Source organism: Oxyura jamaicensis, chromosome 14 (assembly GCF_011077185.1).
Source record: "Oxyura jamaicensis isolate SHBP4307 breed ruddy duck chromosome 14, BPBGC_Ojam_1.0, whole genome shotgun sequence".
NCBI classification, from domain to species: Eukaryota; Metazoa; Chordata; class Aves; order Anseriformes; family Anatidae; genus Oxyura; species Oxyura jamaicensis.
This window is the reverse complement of record NC_048906.1, coordinates 1,607,223-1,621,092: the sequence shown is the minus strand read 5'-3', so window position 1 is coordinate 1,621,092 and position 13,870 is coordinate 1,607,223. Positions and strand designations below refer to the sequence as shown.

Below are 13,870 nucleotides of genomic sequence, written 5' to 3'. Positions count from 1 at the left end.
AGCACCTCTGTTTAGGGCAATACGCTGTGCTGCTGTAGTGAAGGCTGGTGCATTCTTTTGTTATGGGCCTCCTCAAAGAGCTGTTGAACTCCTGCGATTCTAAATCTGAAGTTAGAGCCTGAGTTGAATGGGTTTAGCATTGAAACTGCTCTTCTAACCTGCAGTTCCGGCCGTGATAAAATCTGCATGGTGTGGAACCTGGAAACCAGAGAAAGTAAAAGAACCGTTCCTATCTATGAGGTAAAATTGTTTTGTTTTTTTATGCCTTTGAGGTTCTTTGTTGTTTGTAGTCATGATTTCAGTGCTTTTTGTAGGCAGCAGAGTGTGGTGTGGGTGCTTGTTAGCACTGGTGGGCTGTTACTCAGCTGTCTGCTAAAATGGGATGCCAGTCCCTCCTGCTTGGCTGATGTTTGGCTGATCCTTGCAGAGCGTGGAAGCTGTCATCTTGTTACCTGAAAAAGGAGACTTCTCTCAACTGGGTGTGAAGCAACAAGGGCTGCACTTTCTCACGGCTGGCAGCAAAGGTGAGTGTTTTGGCATGTTGCTGCTGGATTTAGAGGCTGAGGAAGGACAGTTGCTCTTATTCCTGGGATATGTGTTATAATTTGTGTGGCAGGAGTCTTGGGATGAACTCATGGGGGATGCAGAGCCTTCTCCTGAGCTCATCTGGCAGTCATGGATGAGCAGGACTGATCAGGCCTGCTGCGGAGTTTTGGCTATGCATGTTTCAAACTGCAAAAAAAGTTTGGACTAAAGAAGAAAAGCCTCGAGGTCCCTTCATGCCACTTCAGTTGGTGTACAATAGTGGCTCTGACAGGTAATTTGTGTTTGTGTTAGGTGCCCTGAAAATCTGGGAAGCTGCCACAGCTGCTTGTGTGTATACCCAGCCTGTGCCCTTCGAGCCCATGGAGTCGAAGGAGGAGGCCAGTGAGCACAGTCTGACCCAATGCATGCTTGTACCTGAGAGAAACGAGATTGTCACAGTGTCTGTGGAGCACAATATCGTTTTATATGATGCTCAGACTCTTCAGCTCAGGAAGCAGGTAACAATCTTCAGCATGCCCTTTCCTCTTCGTTTATCTGTATCTTTTACCTCTTCTTCTGGTGAAAGCTTTGTCCAGGAGTTCCTCTTCTTCCTGTTCTTGAATTGTACCTTGGTTACAAGCCAGAAAGCCAGTTTCATTCGTGGGATTGTTTGGAGAGAGATTGTACGGAAATGCAGGCAAAAGAAAAGAGTAGGCCTAGCCAGAAATCCTGTCTGTGTCCCACATTATAGCTAACAAGATTTTTTGCATGCGGTGTGAAGTGAAAGGTAACAAGAATGCAGCTTCCCTGGGCGTGGTGCCAGTTGGTAACTTCTCTAACCAGTTGGCTTCTTGTTGAACTGTTTCTGTTCTGCTGTCCTCAGTTCGCAGGGTACAACGATGAGGTTCTGGATGTGAAGTTCCTTGGGCCTGGTGATTCTCACATTGTTGTGGCTACCAACAGCCCTCAGCTGAAAGTGTTTGACCTGGCAACATCACACTGCCAGATCCTCTATGGTCACACAGGTGTGTGGTTGGCTCTGATGTGGGTGGGGGGAAGATGTGAAGGTAGTTCTTTGTCCAGCTTCAGTCACAACCCTTATGTGGAGAGTGGAGTGCTTGAGTTTTGTCTGGGGCAGCATCACAACATTCTGAGTTGTGTGGGAAAATATATTTATGCAGTCCTGATTTTCCAAATGCTATTTTTTTTCCAGGTTTGTCAGTTCAGTCCCTCTCACTAGCAGTGAGATCAGTTAAAAATAGAGTTAAATATTTAGGTGTGGGAGTGCTAGCTCTGAATGCCATTTTGTGGCTGCACGTGACAGACCCGCAGCAATGCCGTAAGCAGGCAGTCACTAATAATGAGTGTGGATGTGTTCCTGAGCCCCTAAAACCTGTCCCCAAGTCAGTAAGGTCCCCAAGTACGTTGGGCTCCGTACTAATTCATGCATTTCTGTTGTCTGATTTCAGTATTCCTTTGCATCCAGCTGTTTTTTCTTCCTCTGTTTAGAAACAATTCTTGCTCTGGATGTCTTCAGAAAAGGCCTGATGTTTGTAAGCTGTGCTAAGGTGCGTAAGCCTTTTTCTTCACTGTTAGTGATCTTTATAGTGATCCAGAAAGGGCTTTTGTTAAGATGCAGTTCCTGACTGCTACATCCCCAAAATGCAAGGTTCTTCCACGATTCATTTTTAACATTCCTCCCCTGCTCTGATGAATGCAGGCAAATGTTCAAGCTTAAAAAGTAGCAAATAGCCAGGCTTATTTATGTGGGAAATGCGCGGAAGACTGATCACTGATGTCCTCTCCCTTTACAGGACAAAAGCATTCGAGTGTGGCGGATGAACAAAGACAGAAGGGTGATCTGTGTGGCCCAAGGACTGGGTCACGCACATGGGGTAGGCGCTGTCTCTTGCTCAAGGTAATAAAAACTGGACAAGGATTTACCTTTGCAAACATGAGTCATGGCTACTTTGCTAATCCTCAGAGTGAATGTTTTGGTGAATGCCTGCCTCTGAGCAATGTTTGTTGTGTTTGATTCTAGATTGTTGTGATGCTCTGAGCTTGAAGGCAGAATTTTTTTTGAATGCATGTTAGTCTAAGTTGTGAAGCTTGCATTTCTTTGTCAGTCTACTTCCTTGTCTTAAGGAGCAGCAGCTGCATAAGTTGCCAAATAAATCTCAACTGCTGTAGAGAGAAGGTTTGAGGAATGGAGGGATGTGTCTATGAAGGTGTTTGCTTAAGTAGCATATCTGTTTTATCAGCTGTTCTCCTTCATTCTGCCTAATGGTCTGGAAACCCAACTAGCTTGTTTAAAAGATGCAATATACCCTAGTGTATGAATGAAGAGAGCTAGCAGTGCTCTTGGCTAATGCCTGAGTTGCCAGGGGCTATCCCAGTGACTTGAGTAAAATGAAAGATGGTTTGGAAGCCATTAAAGCACTCCGTTTAGCATGACAGCAGTGTGACTGAATGTGGGTAGATTCCAAGAGGGGAGGAGAAAGCCCTTTTCTGGTGCAGGGGAAGGCACTGTTTTGCTTTCTCACAGTTGACACTTTTTTCCCTTTCAGAATGAAAGAAAACTTTGTAGTGACCAGCAGCCAGGACTGCACGATAAAGGTCTGGAATATCCCAGAATCTCTCACTTCCAAAGCAAAAGCAGGCTTGATCTCCAGTCCAGAAACCCTACAAGCACAAGTGACTGAGAGGGGTCATGACAAGGTAAAGCTCCACCTCATGTGAGAGCATATTTTTAGTACTTAAATCCTCTCCTGTTTTGTGCCTTACATGTAATGGCTGTCTCATAGCAAAAGCAAAGGCTTAAACTGCTTTGTGTTCTCTGTATTCGTGTGACTTTTCTAGGACATAAACAGTGTGGCAGTTTCTCCGAATGACAAACTCATTGCCACAGGCTCACAGGATCGGCTGGCCAAGCTATGGTCTTGTTCCGATTGCTCCTTGCTGGGTGTCTTCACTGGGCATAAGCGTGGGATCTGGTGTGTGCAGTTCTCCCCAGTGGATCAGATCCTGGCCACCTCTTCGGCAGATGGGACCCTAAAGCTCTGGGGTCTTCAGGACTTCAGCTGTTTAAAGGTAATGCGGAGTTGATTAAGGCTGCCTACAAAAAGTGTTAGTGCAGGTAAAATTTAGCTCGGTCTAGCTTTATTCTCCAGGATATTGGATGTATGAGCTGCATGCAAAGCTCCAGGGCAAAAGGTGATCTTTTCTAGCTATCCAATGATCAGTATGGTTTGTCACAGGGGAAAAACATGTTCAGGTAATTGAAAGAAAGTTGGCTTTGCCTGACACAGCTGTGGCCACGAATGAAAAATATTCAAGTTTAAATTTCAGGCCCAATCTTCATACAAGAACTATTTTTCTGGCCCAATAGTCTCACTAAAACAGTGAGAAGGCAGTTGCTAATTCTGCCCCACGTTCTGCCACTTAATGCATGTTAGCCTTTTGGAAGATGACTAAATCATTTAGTATCTGTTCATACCATTTGCATTTGACCTTGGACAACAAGTTGAAGCTAGCAGATTGTTTAAGAAATGCTATTTCTGCTAGTCATTTCCCATTGCCCCTTCAGTCTGCACTAGGAGAAATTCCTAAGGGTAGAAGCTGCTTTCTGGAATTTACCTACCTGGGCTTTGGGAGTAAATATTCTCTTGAAAGAAGATTCTCCGAAGGCCTAGCAACAGCTCTATCACTTCTGAGCTTCCTTTCTGTTTTCCAGACCTTTGAGGGTCATGACGCCTCTGTACTGAAAGTCATTTTTGTAAGCCGAGGAACACAGCTGCTCAGCGGGTAAGTGCTTACACCAGAACCCTAGAGATAGATGCCGAAACTCATCAGAGAACAAATCTCTTAGCTGGTAGTAGCAAACACTGACATTGGGTTAGTGACATATGCCACAGGGTGCTGAGGGTGCATTTCACCCCTAGTGCCTTTGAGGTTAGACCAGCCAGAGCTGAACGGTGGTACCTGCAAAGGGTTTCTTGTCCAGCTAGTAGCAGGAAAGAATGCGTTTTCCCTTGAAGCACCTTTTCTTACAGAAAGGCTGAAATGTAAGAGACTGGGAATACCACCGGAGAGTATGAGGAAATGTTCTGAAGCTATTTCAAGATTTTTGGTTAATTCTGCACCTGATTGCTAGGCATTGGAGTGGGATGAGTTTATCCAATACTTCAGGTGGGGCAGAGCAAGAATGGATCTATCCAGGGATTCTCTGAGCTAAGTTTGTTGTTTTTCTTTTCCAAAAGTGGTTCTGATGGTCTCTTAAAACTCTGGACAATTAAAACAAATGAGTGTGTGAAAACATTAGATGGTCATGAAGATAAAATCTGGGGTCTTCACTCTAATAAGCAAGATGACATGGTTGTGACGGCATCCAGTGACTCCTCCATCACTCTGTGGAAGGTACGGTGCAGAATCTGTTTTCCTCTCTGGGTTAGTGATCGGAATGCAGTTGCAGAGATAAGGATCCTGGTGGTTGTTCCTCATTGTTACAACATGCCACATACTCTCCTTATTTTCTTCAACTTGAAATTGCCTCAGTAAGGCGTACCTTTTTTTTATTTGTTTGGTGTGTTTTGGCTTGTTTTTTTTTGACCACGGGGAAACCAGGTGGAATTTTTCTTTGTTATAAAAGGAATAGGAGATGGGCTTTAAGTGGCCTGCCTAGTGCTAGTGTTCTCAGGGGGCCTTGGAAGCGCAGTTGTGAGCTGGTGGATTTCATGTGTAAATTATTTGACCTGGAGATCTTACTGCAGAAACTGATCTGCGGTAAGTTCACTTGTTGGCTGAATAAAAAATCATCTGCATTAAAGCAAGATTTGACAGTCATGTTTTGGTTTGTTATAGGATGTCACTGAAATTGAACAGGAAGAAGCGCAAGCTAAACAGGAGGAGCAGATTATGAAGTAAGTTGATCCTGAGCATTAGTGGGCTGTGAAAGGCATGTTCTGTCCAGTGAAACTGCACATCTAGAGCCATCCAGGTCCACCTACTCTGAAGTATACATCACTTAGCTATTTAGATGCTGTCAAGGCACAGTAGTCTTCTACTTTGTGGTTTATCTTTAGTTAAAGCAAATCCTTGCTGTAATATTGTCAGCTTGATAATGGATTAGTTTCATGTTTATATACTACTAAGATAAGTCACGTCAAACTGCTGAAACCTACTTTCATTTCCTCATCCTTCAGCCAGCACCGGATAGTTCAGGGAGTCCTTGAACGTGCCAAGGAAATGAGCTGCACAATGAGGGCACTGAGGCGTTCACCGCCAAGCGGTATTCGCTTGGCATTAAACCTCTGCACACCATTACTGCCAGACGCATTATTTTCTGTACAAGGTTTTGCTCCACCAACCAAATGTGTTTCATTCTCTTGATCTGTTTTCCAGAGAGCAAGAGCTTTCTAACCTGCTTCATGAGAAAAGATACCTCAAAGCGCTTGGGTTGGCAATCTCTCTGGATCGTCCACACACAGTGTTGACAGTCGTTAAAGGTGAGTTCATGTTACATTCTGAAGGTGTTTTTCTGTCCTCTCTGCTTTCCAGAGCGTCTCTTCCAGGTAGACACAGGCTATAGTCTGAAGTATTTACATAGTAAAATAAAGTTTAATTGTCTGAAAGCCTCGATTTTACCCTTTTATCACTCCTATTTTCCTAAGTGAAATCACATTTGATGACAAATAGTCTCCCTGCTCTTAGCCCATGGGTGCACGTTGAAATTTCTGGGTTTGGAACTGCCACAAGGGATGTTATTTTCAACAGAATCCTCAGTGTGGGAGGAAGATATGGATATTTCTATTGAAATGAATTTTTTACCTTTCTCTAATTCTTCATTTCTTTATTTTTCAGCCATCCTCAAGGAAAGTGATGGGAGAAAGCACTTGGAAGAGAACATTGTTCGGCTGAGGAAAGATCAGAAAGGTTTGTGACACAATTTAGTGCTAAAACCTTTCAGATCTGGGGCTTGTTTTCTTAACTGAAATTAAAGGGAGAAGAGTTTCCTTAGACGCAGTCTTTACCTGTGAGCTCCTACCACCCTTGAGCAGGACTGCTGCCCTGGGCCAACTTCTTTGTTGTGCTACTTGTGCTCACCAGCAGCTGCTCTGAGCTTGTTTGAAGTCATCAGCCTCTGGCTTTCAGGGCCACTTGGCACTCTTACTGCATGACCTGAGCCCATCCTGCAGCAGGGAGACGGGAGACGAGCACTGAGCCAGTGACCTTGCCTGTTCTTACCACCCTCTTGTTTAAGATCTCCCTGTGATGAGAAACCATTCTGTTGTTCTGCCCTCTAGGTTTGTTAGTAGTGCTGTGTGGGAGCTGAACTCTGAGATGAGAGATAACTCTTAACTGAGCATCTGCTGAACAGCCTGTGTGTATAAATGTCCTTCTTCCCTAGAGGCAGTGTTAGCGTTCTTGGTGACATGGAACACAAACTCTCGAAACTGCCACGAGGCTCAAGCTGTCATTGAAACACTCCTGAAGCATGAGGCACCAGACAGCCTTCTGCAGTACTCGGGCATCAAATCTGCTGTGGAATCCCTGCTGCCTTACACTGGTGAGTGGTAGTGTGGGGATATTTGGGCAGTGGGTGGATTAGTCTGAGTTAGAGCTGTTGGGAGGTGCCTGTGGTGATGTGCTCAGCATTTCATTGTCCAGTCTCAGCTGCCATCTGCTCCTTTGAGATCTGAGCTCTGTCAGGTTTGTGCTCTGGATCCTGGTATTATGTGAATGTTGGTGCTTCCTGGCCTCTTGTTACCAACCTGGACAAAAAGCTTTTCAAAATCTGTGTCTGTGAGGTCTCTTGTGTTGTGAATGCTCTCTCTATGCTTTGGTCCAAATAGAAGAGAGATTTTGTACCCATTTCGGGTGAACTTTCCCTCTTGTGATATCAACCATTGGTTTTCTTTCTTTGCAGAGCGCCACTTTCAGAGACTGAGCCGATTACTGCAGGCCTCCATGTTCATTGACTTCATGTGGCAAAACATGAGGCTGGCCGATGTATCACAGCAGGAAGATGTGACTTTGTGACCCTTCTCCCACCAGCTGCTGTTTCCTGAGGGGACAGTCTGAACTGCTTTCCCACCAGATACGGCAACTGGAATATTCCTGTATTTTATAATAAATTTTTAAAAGTAGAATTTTTAAAACAAGTCCACTGTTCAGTCTTTTTGGAGCTTAATGAGAGGAAGGGTCCGTTCCTTTAGGCAAGCCATGTCTTCCTTTTGTATTTTCACACCCTGAATTTTGAGACCTGGACACTAAGATTGCTTAGTATAGAGAAAAGACAATCTGGCCATGAACAAGCTGCTTGCCTGTACGAGTTAAAAGCTACAAAGTTGGGAGATGCATGGCCAGTAGTATCATATCCCAAAGTCCAGCTGGGTTTGTATGTAGATCAGTGTCTAAGCATTGAATATTCTCTCTGCTTGGGCAAAATGCAGCCTGGGCCAAGTCATGCATCCTACCTGTGCCTGCTCCTACATGTGAGCACTTGCCTGGCATCTGAGTGCAATTTTAATTACCCAACAACAAAGTCTTTAAAGTATAAAAAACACACAGCCTTCCTAGATTTTTATCTGCATTTTATTTCAGATAAAGAAATATATAAAACTTAGGACTATAAAATTTAGAACAACACTAGAACAACACAAATCCTTACATCTTGGTTAAATTGCTTGTAACAAGAAAGAAAACCATACATGGGACAATAACTAAAAGCTAGCAATCTAGACAAACGTCTTAGGTTTTCTAACTCAGTTTTGTTCTCTCAGTTCAGAGGCTCTAGCTAATTCAGAGATACATGATAGCCAGTTCCCCACTACCCACATTCATTTAACTATAAAGTAAAAAAATACAATTAAAAAAAGTTAAGGGATTCAGGTAAATGACATTTACATGGTGGAATCACCCCATCCCTACCCCATATAAATAACTACCTCTGGATTTCATGGGTTTCACTCCACTCCTCAGCTGCACTGCTGCGTAGCCATGTTGTGGGGAATAAAGTAAGAAAGTCACGACATTTTTCACAAACTGCTGCAGGATAAATATGTTCCTGAGGGAGAATCACCTCAATCTGAGTTACACAGGAGCTGCTGGTACCCCAGTGCTGTGGCTCTCCCAGTAACAGCGGCACACCCTAGTTAAAACACTTGATCCCTGCCCTCCTGTGCTGCAGCATGAGCCAGTGGCAACCTAGTGAAGCAGTGGCTGCAAGCCTGCTCCACTGGGACCTAGCAGTGTCCTTGAAATGCAGCAGTCCCCAGCACTGACACTCCCTATGGCTCCTGCAGGACTGGGCAAGGGTCCGCTGGGGGCCAGGTCCCTGCTAGTGCACGTTGGGGAGCGGGTACAAGGCCTGGAGGGCCGGCCGGGGGGCTGACTGCTGCAGGGCTCGCTTTGTGACCGTGCTGCACCTCTGGAGGATCTCACAGGCTGAGGGGCGCACGGGCACCTTGGGGACACCAGCAGCTGTGTCTGAGTCAGAGAGGGAGCAACTGAGATCGGCGGCAGACGGCTCCACAAAGCCAGAATCGTTCCTGTCCTTGTGGGTGAGCTGTGGAGATTTGCTGCTGCGTGTGGTCGAGCTGTTCCCCAGGCGGGGGCTCCTGGCCTGCTCCACTTCGGGCAGGGACCGTGACAAGTCGGGCTTCCAGCTCAGCCCGCTGCCCGAGCTGAGTGAGGAGCTGTCCGACTCCAGGTCTGGCGTGGATCTCCATCTGCTTCTCAAAGAGCTCATGTCCTCGTCACTCCGGTCCTGGGCAGTGTGGTCCTGCACCATGCTGCCTCCCCTCGCCTTGCCTGGGGGCTGGGGGGCTGGCGGGGAGGAGCAGAGGTTGGGCGAGGAGATGTTGAGGCCGCAGTTCATGATGGTCTGCAGCCTGTGGTGAGGGTTCTTGTAGGGCTGGAGGCACATGGAGGGCATGTAGCCGGTCTGCCCGTTGTATCTGAGGAGAAAGGGGGAAAGCAGCACTGAGCTGAGGGGCTCTTCTCCCAGCTTGGCCCAAGGGCAGGGGGCAGCGCGCGGGGACAAGCAGGGGAGGACTCAGCAGTGCCACAAACAGGGCGTGAGGAAGGGCCACGGGGTATTTATCTCAGCGAAGGCTCCTCTACACACTGCCAGGGGAGAGGTCGCTGGTGAGAAGCTCCTGCAGCAGGCACCTGGCTGCCTTGGGAGCACTGAACGAGAGCCGCGGAGAGGCCTCCTTACCGGATCAGCCACCAGCCGTTGTCAGACTTCCTGACCACCTCCACGACCACGCCGCTGTTCAGAGAGAGCTCGTCTGCCTTCTGCGACTCGTAGGCCCGCATAACGAAATACAGGCTGCCTGGAGAGAGAAGGGGGAGGACGTTCTTGACTTCTGGAGAGAAAGCTGTGGCAAGCACAGAAGGAAGGTGGGCCTGAACGTCACCCATCTGCTGAGTGCAAGCACAGCCCCAGGCCTGGGGAGACTTCAGAGCCCATTTTTTGAAGGAGGAATGTGGTGTGGTCCTGAACCCAGAGCTGCTGCTTAGGTCCCAGGGGGCACAAGCAGACTTACCCTCCTCGTTTGAACTCATGGTATCCTGGATGTCCTCGTGGACATCGATCTCTTCCAGGTACGAGGCCGGGAACCAGGCTAACTGCTTGTCTGCATTCTCCACCAGCCACCACCCTGCAGCAAACAGCAAAAGAGAGATTGTAACCTACAGGAGGCAGAGAGGTGATCATAAAATCCCGATGTAGGGGCAGCCAGAGCTGTAAGACAGGAGGGAAGTTCTGCAGACCAGCTCAGTGCTGACACTGGCAGAGCTCCATCTAGACCCGTGTTTGCACCGTGTAAGTGTGCTGGGGTCCACAAAGCAAAATGTGCAAAGCTTTCTGCTTGGGCTGTGAATAAGGCCCCAGGTCTCAGCTCAGACTTGCCCCCCTTTAGAAAAGGCCAGACCACTTGTTCCTTCCTCCTGTCTAAATCCAGGTAATTACCCCACATGCACAAATACCACCCACACGCCCGATGCTACAGATGCATTCGCCAAGCCATAAATCAATCTAGAAATCTCACAGCACCCATCCCCAAAACTGAAGAATCCTTATCAAACGTACCCGTCATGTCCTTGAGTAACACTTCAACGATTTCCTTCTGAGCAACTTTGAAAGCCTGGTTCTTTGTGTCTTTGGTTTCAAAGGTTTCAATGCATCTGTAGCTCTGAGATGCCTGCGGGTGGGTAATAGAGAGCTGCTGCTGCGCCTGCTTTTTCTTTTCCCCTCCAATTTCTGAAGGCATGATCACAACACTGAAAAGCAAAATTTAATATCAGTTTACTGAAAACTCCCGTGAAAAGCTGAGTCTAGTGTTAATTTCAGTAAAATTGTCTATTTATGAGGCTAAGGAAAGCTTAGGCATCTAAACCAACATATGCATTGAAGATTTCAGTTGAACATCCCTGTTCTACTACCCAAAAACCTAACTTACGTTTCTCTTCTATCCATATTCTATAACATTTCTGTTTCTTGAAGAGATACACAAATAAAAAAAAATACAAATATGATTTCATACCTGTCTTCAGGAAAGCAAGGATCTAGGTCTTGGGTTTGTGCCCTGAAAAACTGAATGAGATCTTCACTCTGGGAGATCTTAGCATCCGTTTTCAGCAGTTCCTGGGAGTAAGTTTCCAGCAATTTCAGTCTCTCCAGGAACTTGTTCATCTTCCTCTGCTTCACATTTGCATCTTTAAAATAAAAAAAGCAAAGTTGATGCAAGACAATAGCAGATCTGGATGCCTCCAGAGCAGCACCTTTTGCCTGAGCACAGCGGGCCCACACCTACCACCCTCCCCTGCAGGAACCCGAGCTGTAAGTAGCTGAGACAGCAGCTGCTTCTGCCTCGCTGCTCTTTTAAATAGCTCCCGATAGAATTTTTGCATATCTAAAATTTGTCTTTGTTCAGATGTTGCAAGGAATCCTGAGGCAATACTTAAAGTGTAATATTTATTTACCAAGTACCTTCATTTACCAAAAATAAAAATGTTTCTAGGTTATTTTAAGCCAGTGATGGAGCCGAGCGCACTGACGTAACCCAGCTGAACCATGCCCCCAGCAGGAGCTGTCTGTTGATCTGTCCCAGAGGGATGTTGGACTCAGTGACTAAAGCCTACATCACCAGTTACAGCTGTTCCCAGCAGCTCAGTCGTGTTTGTCACACAATCTTTGAAAAAATCAAAGGTTTTTCCTCCTTACCTTTAAACTTGGGTATAGTCCTGTCAGATCTCCTGAGTGATCCACTCTCAATGGGGAATTTTCTCTTCAGCTCTTTCTAAAAGTGAAACAAAGGAGTGAATAACGGTGCTCACAAGGCTGAGCTCCTCTCTCCCCTCCCAAAAGGAGGTGGATGTTATTTTCAGGGAGCTGTTCACTTACGTGGAGCCTCTTAAATTCTTCAAATGTCCGGTAGATGAGAATGTTGTTTTGATCTGACCAGGACACAAACATCATGTACTTCTGAAAAAATAAAAGGGAAAAGAAATGCATTTTTAATCACGATGTTCAATATTGGATGCTTTCAAGCAATGAGCATTTGCCAGGACCTGTGGTTTAGTTCTGGTTTCAGGCTGCAAGACTGTCACCTAAAAAATGAAATTAAGGACTAGACCTACAAAAATATTTCCTTAATTTTAGGGTCCCAAATGAGTAACCATTGTTAAAAACAGAAAGAAGTTCCGAAGATATGAAGAGGAAGAGAGCAAGTCCACGATATCATTTTCTTATGAGATGGACCATCAAAAACACGTCTGAGACCCCTGTCCTAGATAAAAACGCTTTAATTCCAATGCTGCAGGAAAATGAGCAAATGTACTCCTGTAAGAATAACTCAAAAAGCTCTCTAGTTTCCTGATTTGTAAATAGTATTTAAGGAATAATAATAATAATAAATCAGGTTAAAGTACCTTCTGCTTTCTGCATTGCATCAAGCCTACAGCTTTCACATCCACTGGGAACCGGCTCATCTTCCCAACGCCTGCTTCTCCTGTAGCTGGTGGCTGGAGGTTGGCAGAGGCACAGCTCCAGGCACAGCCTCCAGCAGCTTAAATACGCTGGGGCTGAGGGAGGGCACACACGCACGTGCGCTGCCTTCCCCGCTTCCTCCTCCGCCCAGCAGCTCGAGGAGAAATTCCCTAATTTTGCAAGCTACCGCGTGCCTTTTACCTGGGCCCCTGCCTCTAACATGCAAATACTACCGAGAGCAGCTGGCGGGGGCATAGTTCAGATGGTTGGGGAAAAGAGCCTTATCTTATCTCTTGCTTGGTAGAGTAGTGCTGGGAAGGAGCACTGCCTTGCGGGCAGTTCATCTCTGGGTGTCAGTGGAATCCCCTGGGGGAGGAGCGGCTCAGGAAGCGAAGAGCACTTCCAGGGACGGATGCGTTTACGGCTCTATTGCACCAACATCCCTACCAAAGCTGCCTGCAGCCGTAACAGCTTGGGCTGCGATCGTATCAGTCCCCTAAACTGCTCACCGACATGGCCAGCTCTAGAGCAGAGATCAGCCGTGATTTCATGTGCGTGCCAGCTGTTACAAATCTCTCTTCTTTATTGATTACTCCTGTTTGATAAGTGAACGGAACTTGACTTATAAGGAGTGCTGGTAGCTATATCAACATTCACATGCTCACAGAAAGAAATGGAAGGTGTTGATTTCAACGCTGCCAGAGCAAAGGATGAACGCATCCCCACAGGTGTAACTGGAAAGGTCCCAAAGCTTTTCACGTGTGAAAATGCAACGGAGACTGAGCTCAGAGTACCCCGTGCTCTGTCCTACATCAAGCCTGGGCACCCACCTCCACCCAAGGCGATGGGCAGGGAGATGGAGAACCTCAGCTGGGAGACCCCAGGAGCTCCTGGGACGTGGCTCAGACACAAAGGCTGACACGGGGAGGAGCGGAGCCGTGTGTCTGCCCAGGAGCAGCTCTGCCTGGTGCCGTGCAGCACAGCCTGCACAGTGGGAAAAGCAGAGCCAGGAGAAGGAATTGCTTCATTTCAGCAAACTGGCTCCTTGCTGCCCCAAGGCACGGCGTGACTGGTAATTACAGCCCTGGAAAGGCTGTCTTTTCCCTGAACTGCTGGCCTGTGGCATGCCTCAGGTTATAACTAGGCCGATGGGCATCTGTGTGATCAGACTGCCTTCTCTGTCCTCCTTCCCCCTCTTTGATGAAGCCTGAATTGAATCATTATCATTACTGGAGCCCAAATTGCTCAGCCCTGCCTTCCCTTTCATTTTACAATTACACAGGGCTTCTTAAAACCCTCAGCAACAGGTGCAGATGACTTTTCATCTATTAAAAAAAAAAAAAAAAAAAA

The 13,870-nt window shown here is 46.6% G+C and overlaps 2 protein-coding genes across 2 annotated transcripts in view; one reads left to right on the top strand and one right to left on the bottom strand.

Moving 5' to 3' along the window:
* The window catches only part of TBL3 (transducin beta like 3), a 10,474-nt gene extending 2,789 nt beyond the window's left edge, over positions 1 to 7,685 (top strand). The window contains exons 8-22 of the mRNA XM_035339546.1: positions 165 to 240; positions 428 to 524; positions 838 to 1,043; positions 1,409 to 1,550; positions 2,035 to 2,093; positions 2,340 to 2,443; positions 3,093 to 3,243; positions 3,385 to 3,615; positions 4,259 to 4,329; positions 4,785 to 4,941; positions 5,386 to 5,444; positions 5,926 to 6,029; positions 6,385 to 6,456; positions 6,932 to 7,090; positions 7,451 to 7,685. Coding sequence (XP_035195437.1) covers positions 165 to 240; positions 428 to 524; positions 838 to 1,043; positions 1,409 to 1,550; positions 2,035 to 2,093; positions 2,340 to 2,443; positions 3,093 to 3,243; positions 3,385 to 3,615; positions 4,259 to 4,329; positions 4,785 to 4,941; positions 5,386 to 5,444; positions 5,926 to 6,029; positions 6,385 to 6,456; positions 6,932 to 7,090; positions 7,451 to 7,563 — 1,801 coding nt within the window. The 3' untranslated portion in view covers positions 7,564 to 7,685. The remainder of the gene's footprint in view (positions 1 to 164; positions 241 to 427; positions 525 to 837; positions 1,044 to 1,408; positions 1,551 to 2,034; positions 2,094 to 2,339; positions 2,444 to 3,092; positions 3,244 to 3,384; positions 3,616 to 4,258; positions 4,330 to 4,784; positions 4,942 to 5,385; positions 5,445 to 5,925; positions 6,030 to 6,384; positions 6,457 to 6,931; positions 7,091 to 7,450) is intronic.
* Positions 7,686 to 8,100: 415 nt separating this feature from the next.
* Positions 8,101 to 12,705, bottom strand: NOXO1 (NADPH oxidase organizer 1). Its single transcript, XM_035339547.1, has 8 exons — positions 12,463 to 12,705; positions 11,936 to 12,016; positions 11,756 to 11,831; positions 11,076 to 11,247; positions 10,622 to 10,812; positions 10,077 to 10,190; positions 9,746 to 9,863; positions 8,101 to 9,482 (listed from the first exon to the last, which is right to left on the bottom strand). Exons 1-8 carry the CDS (start codon positions 12,520 to 12,522, stop codon positions 8,864 to 8,866), a joined length of 1,431 nt encoding a protein of 476 aa, XP_035195438.1. The 5' UTR covers positions 12,523 to 12,705; the 3' UTR covers positions 8,101 to 8,863.
* Positions 12,706 to 13,870: the final 1,165 nt, after the last annotated feature.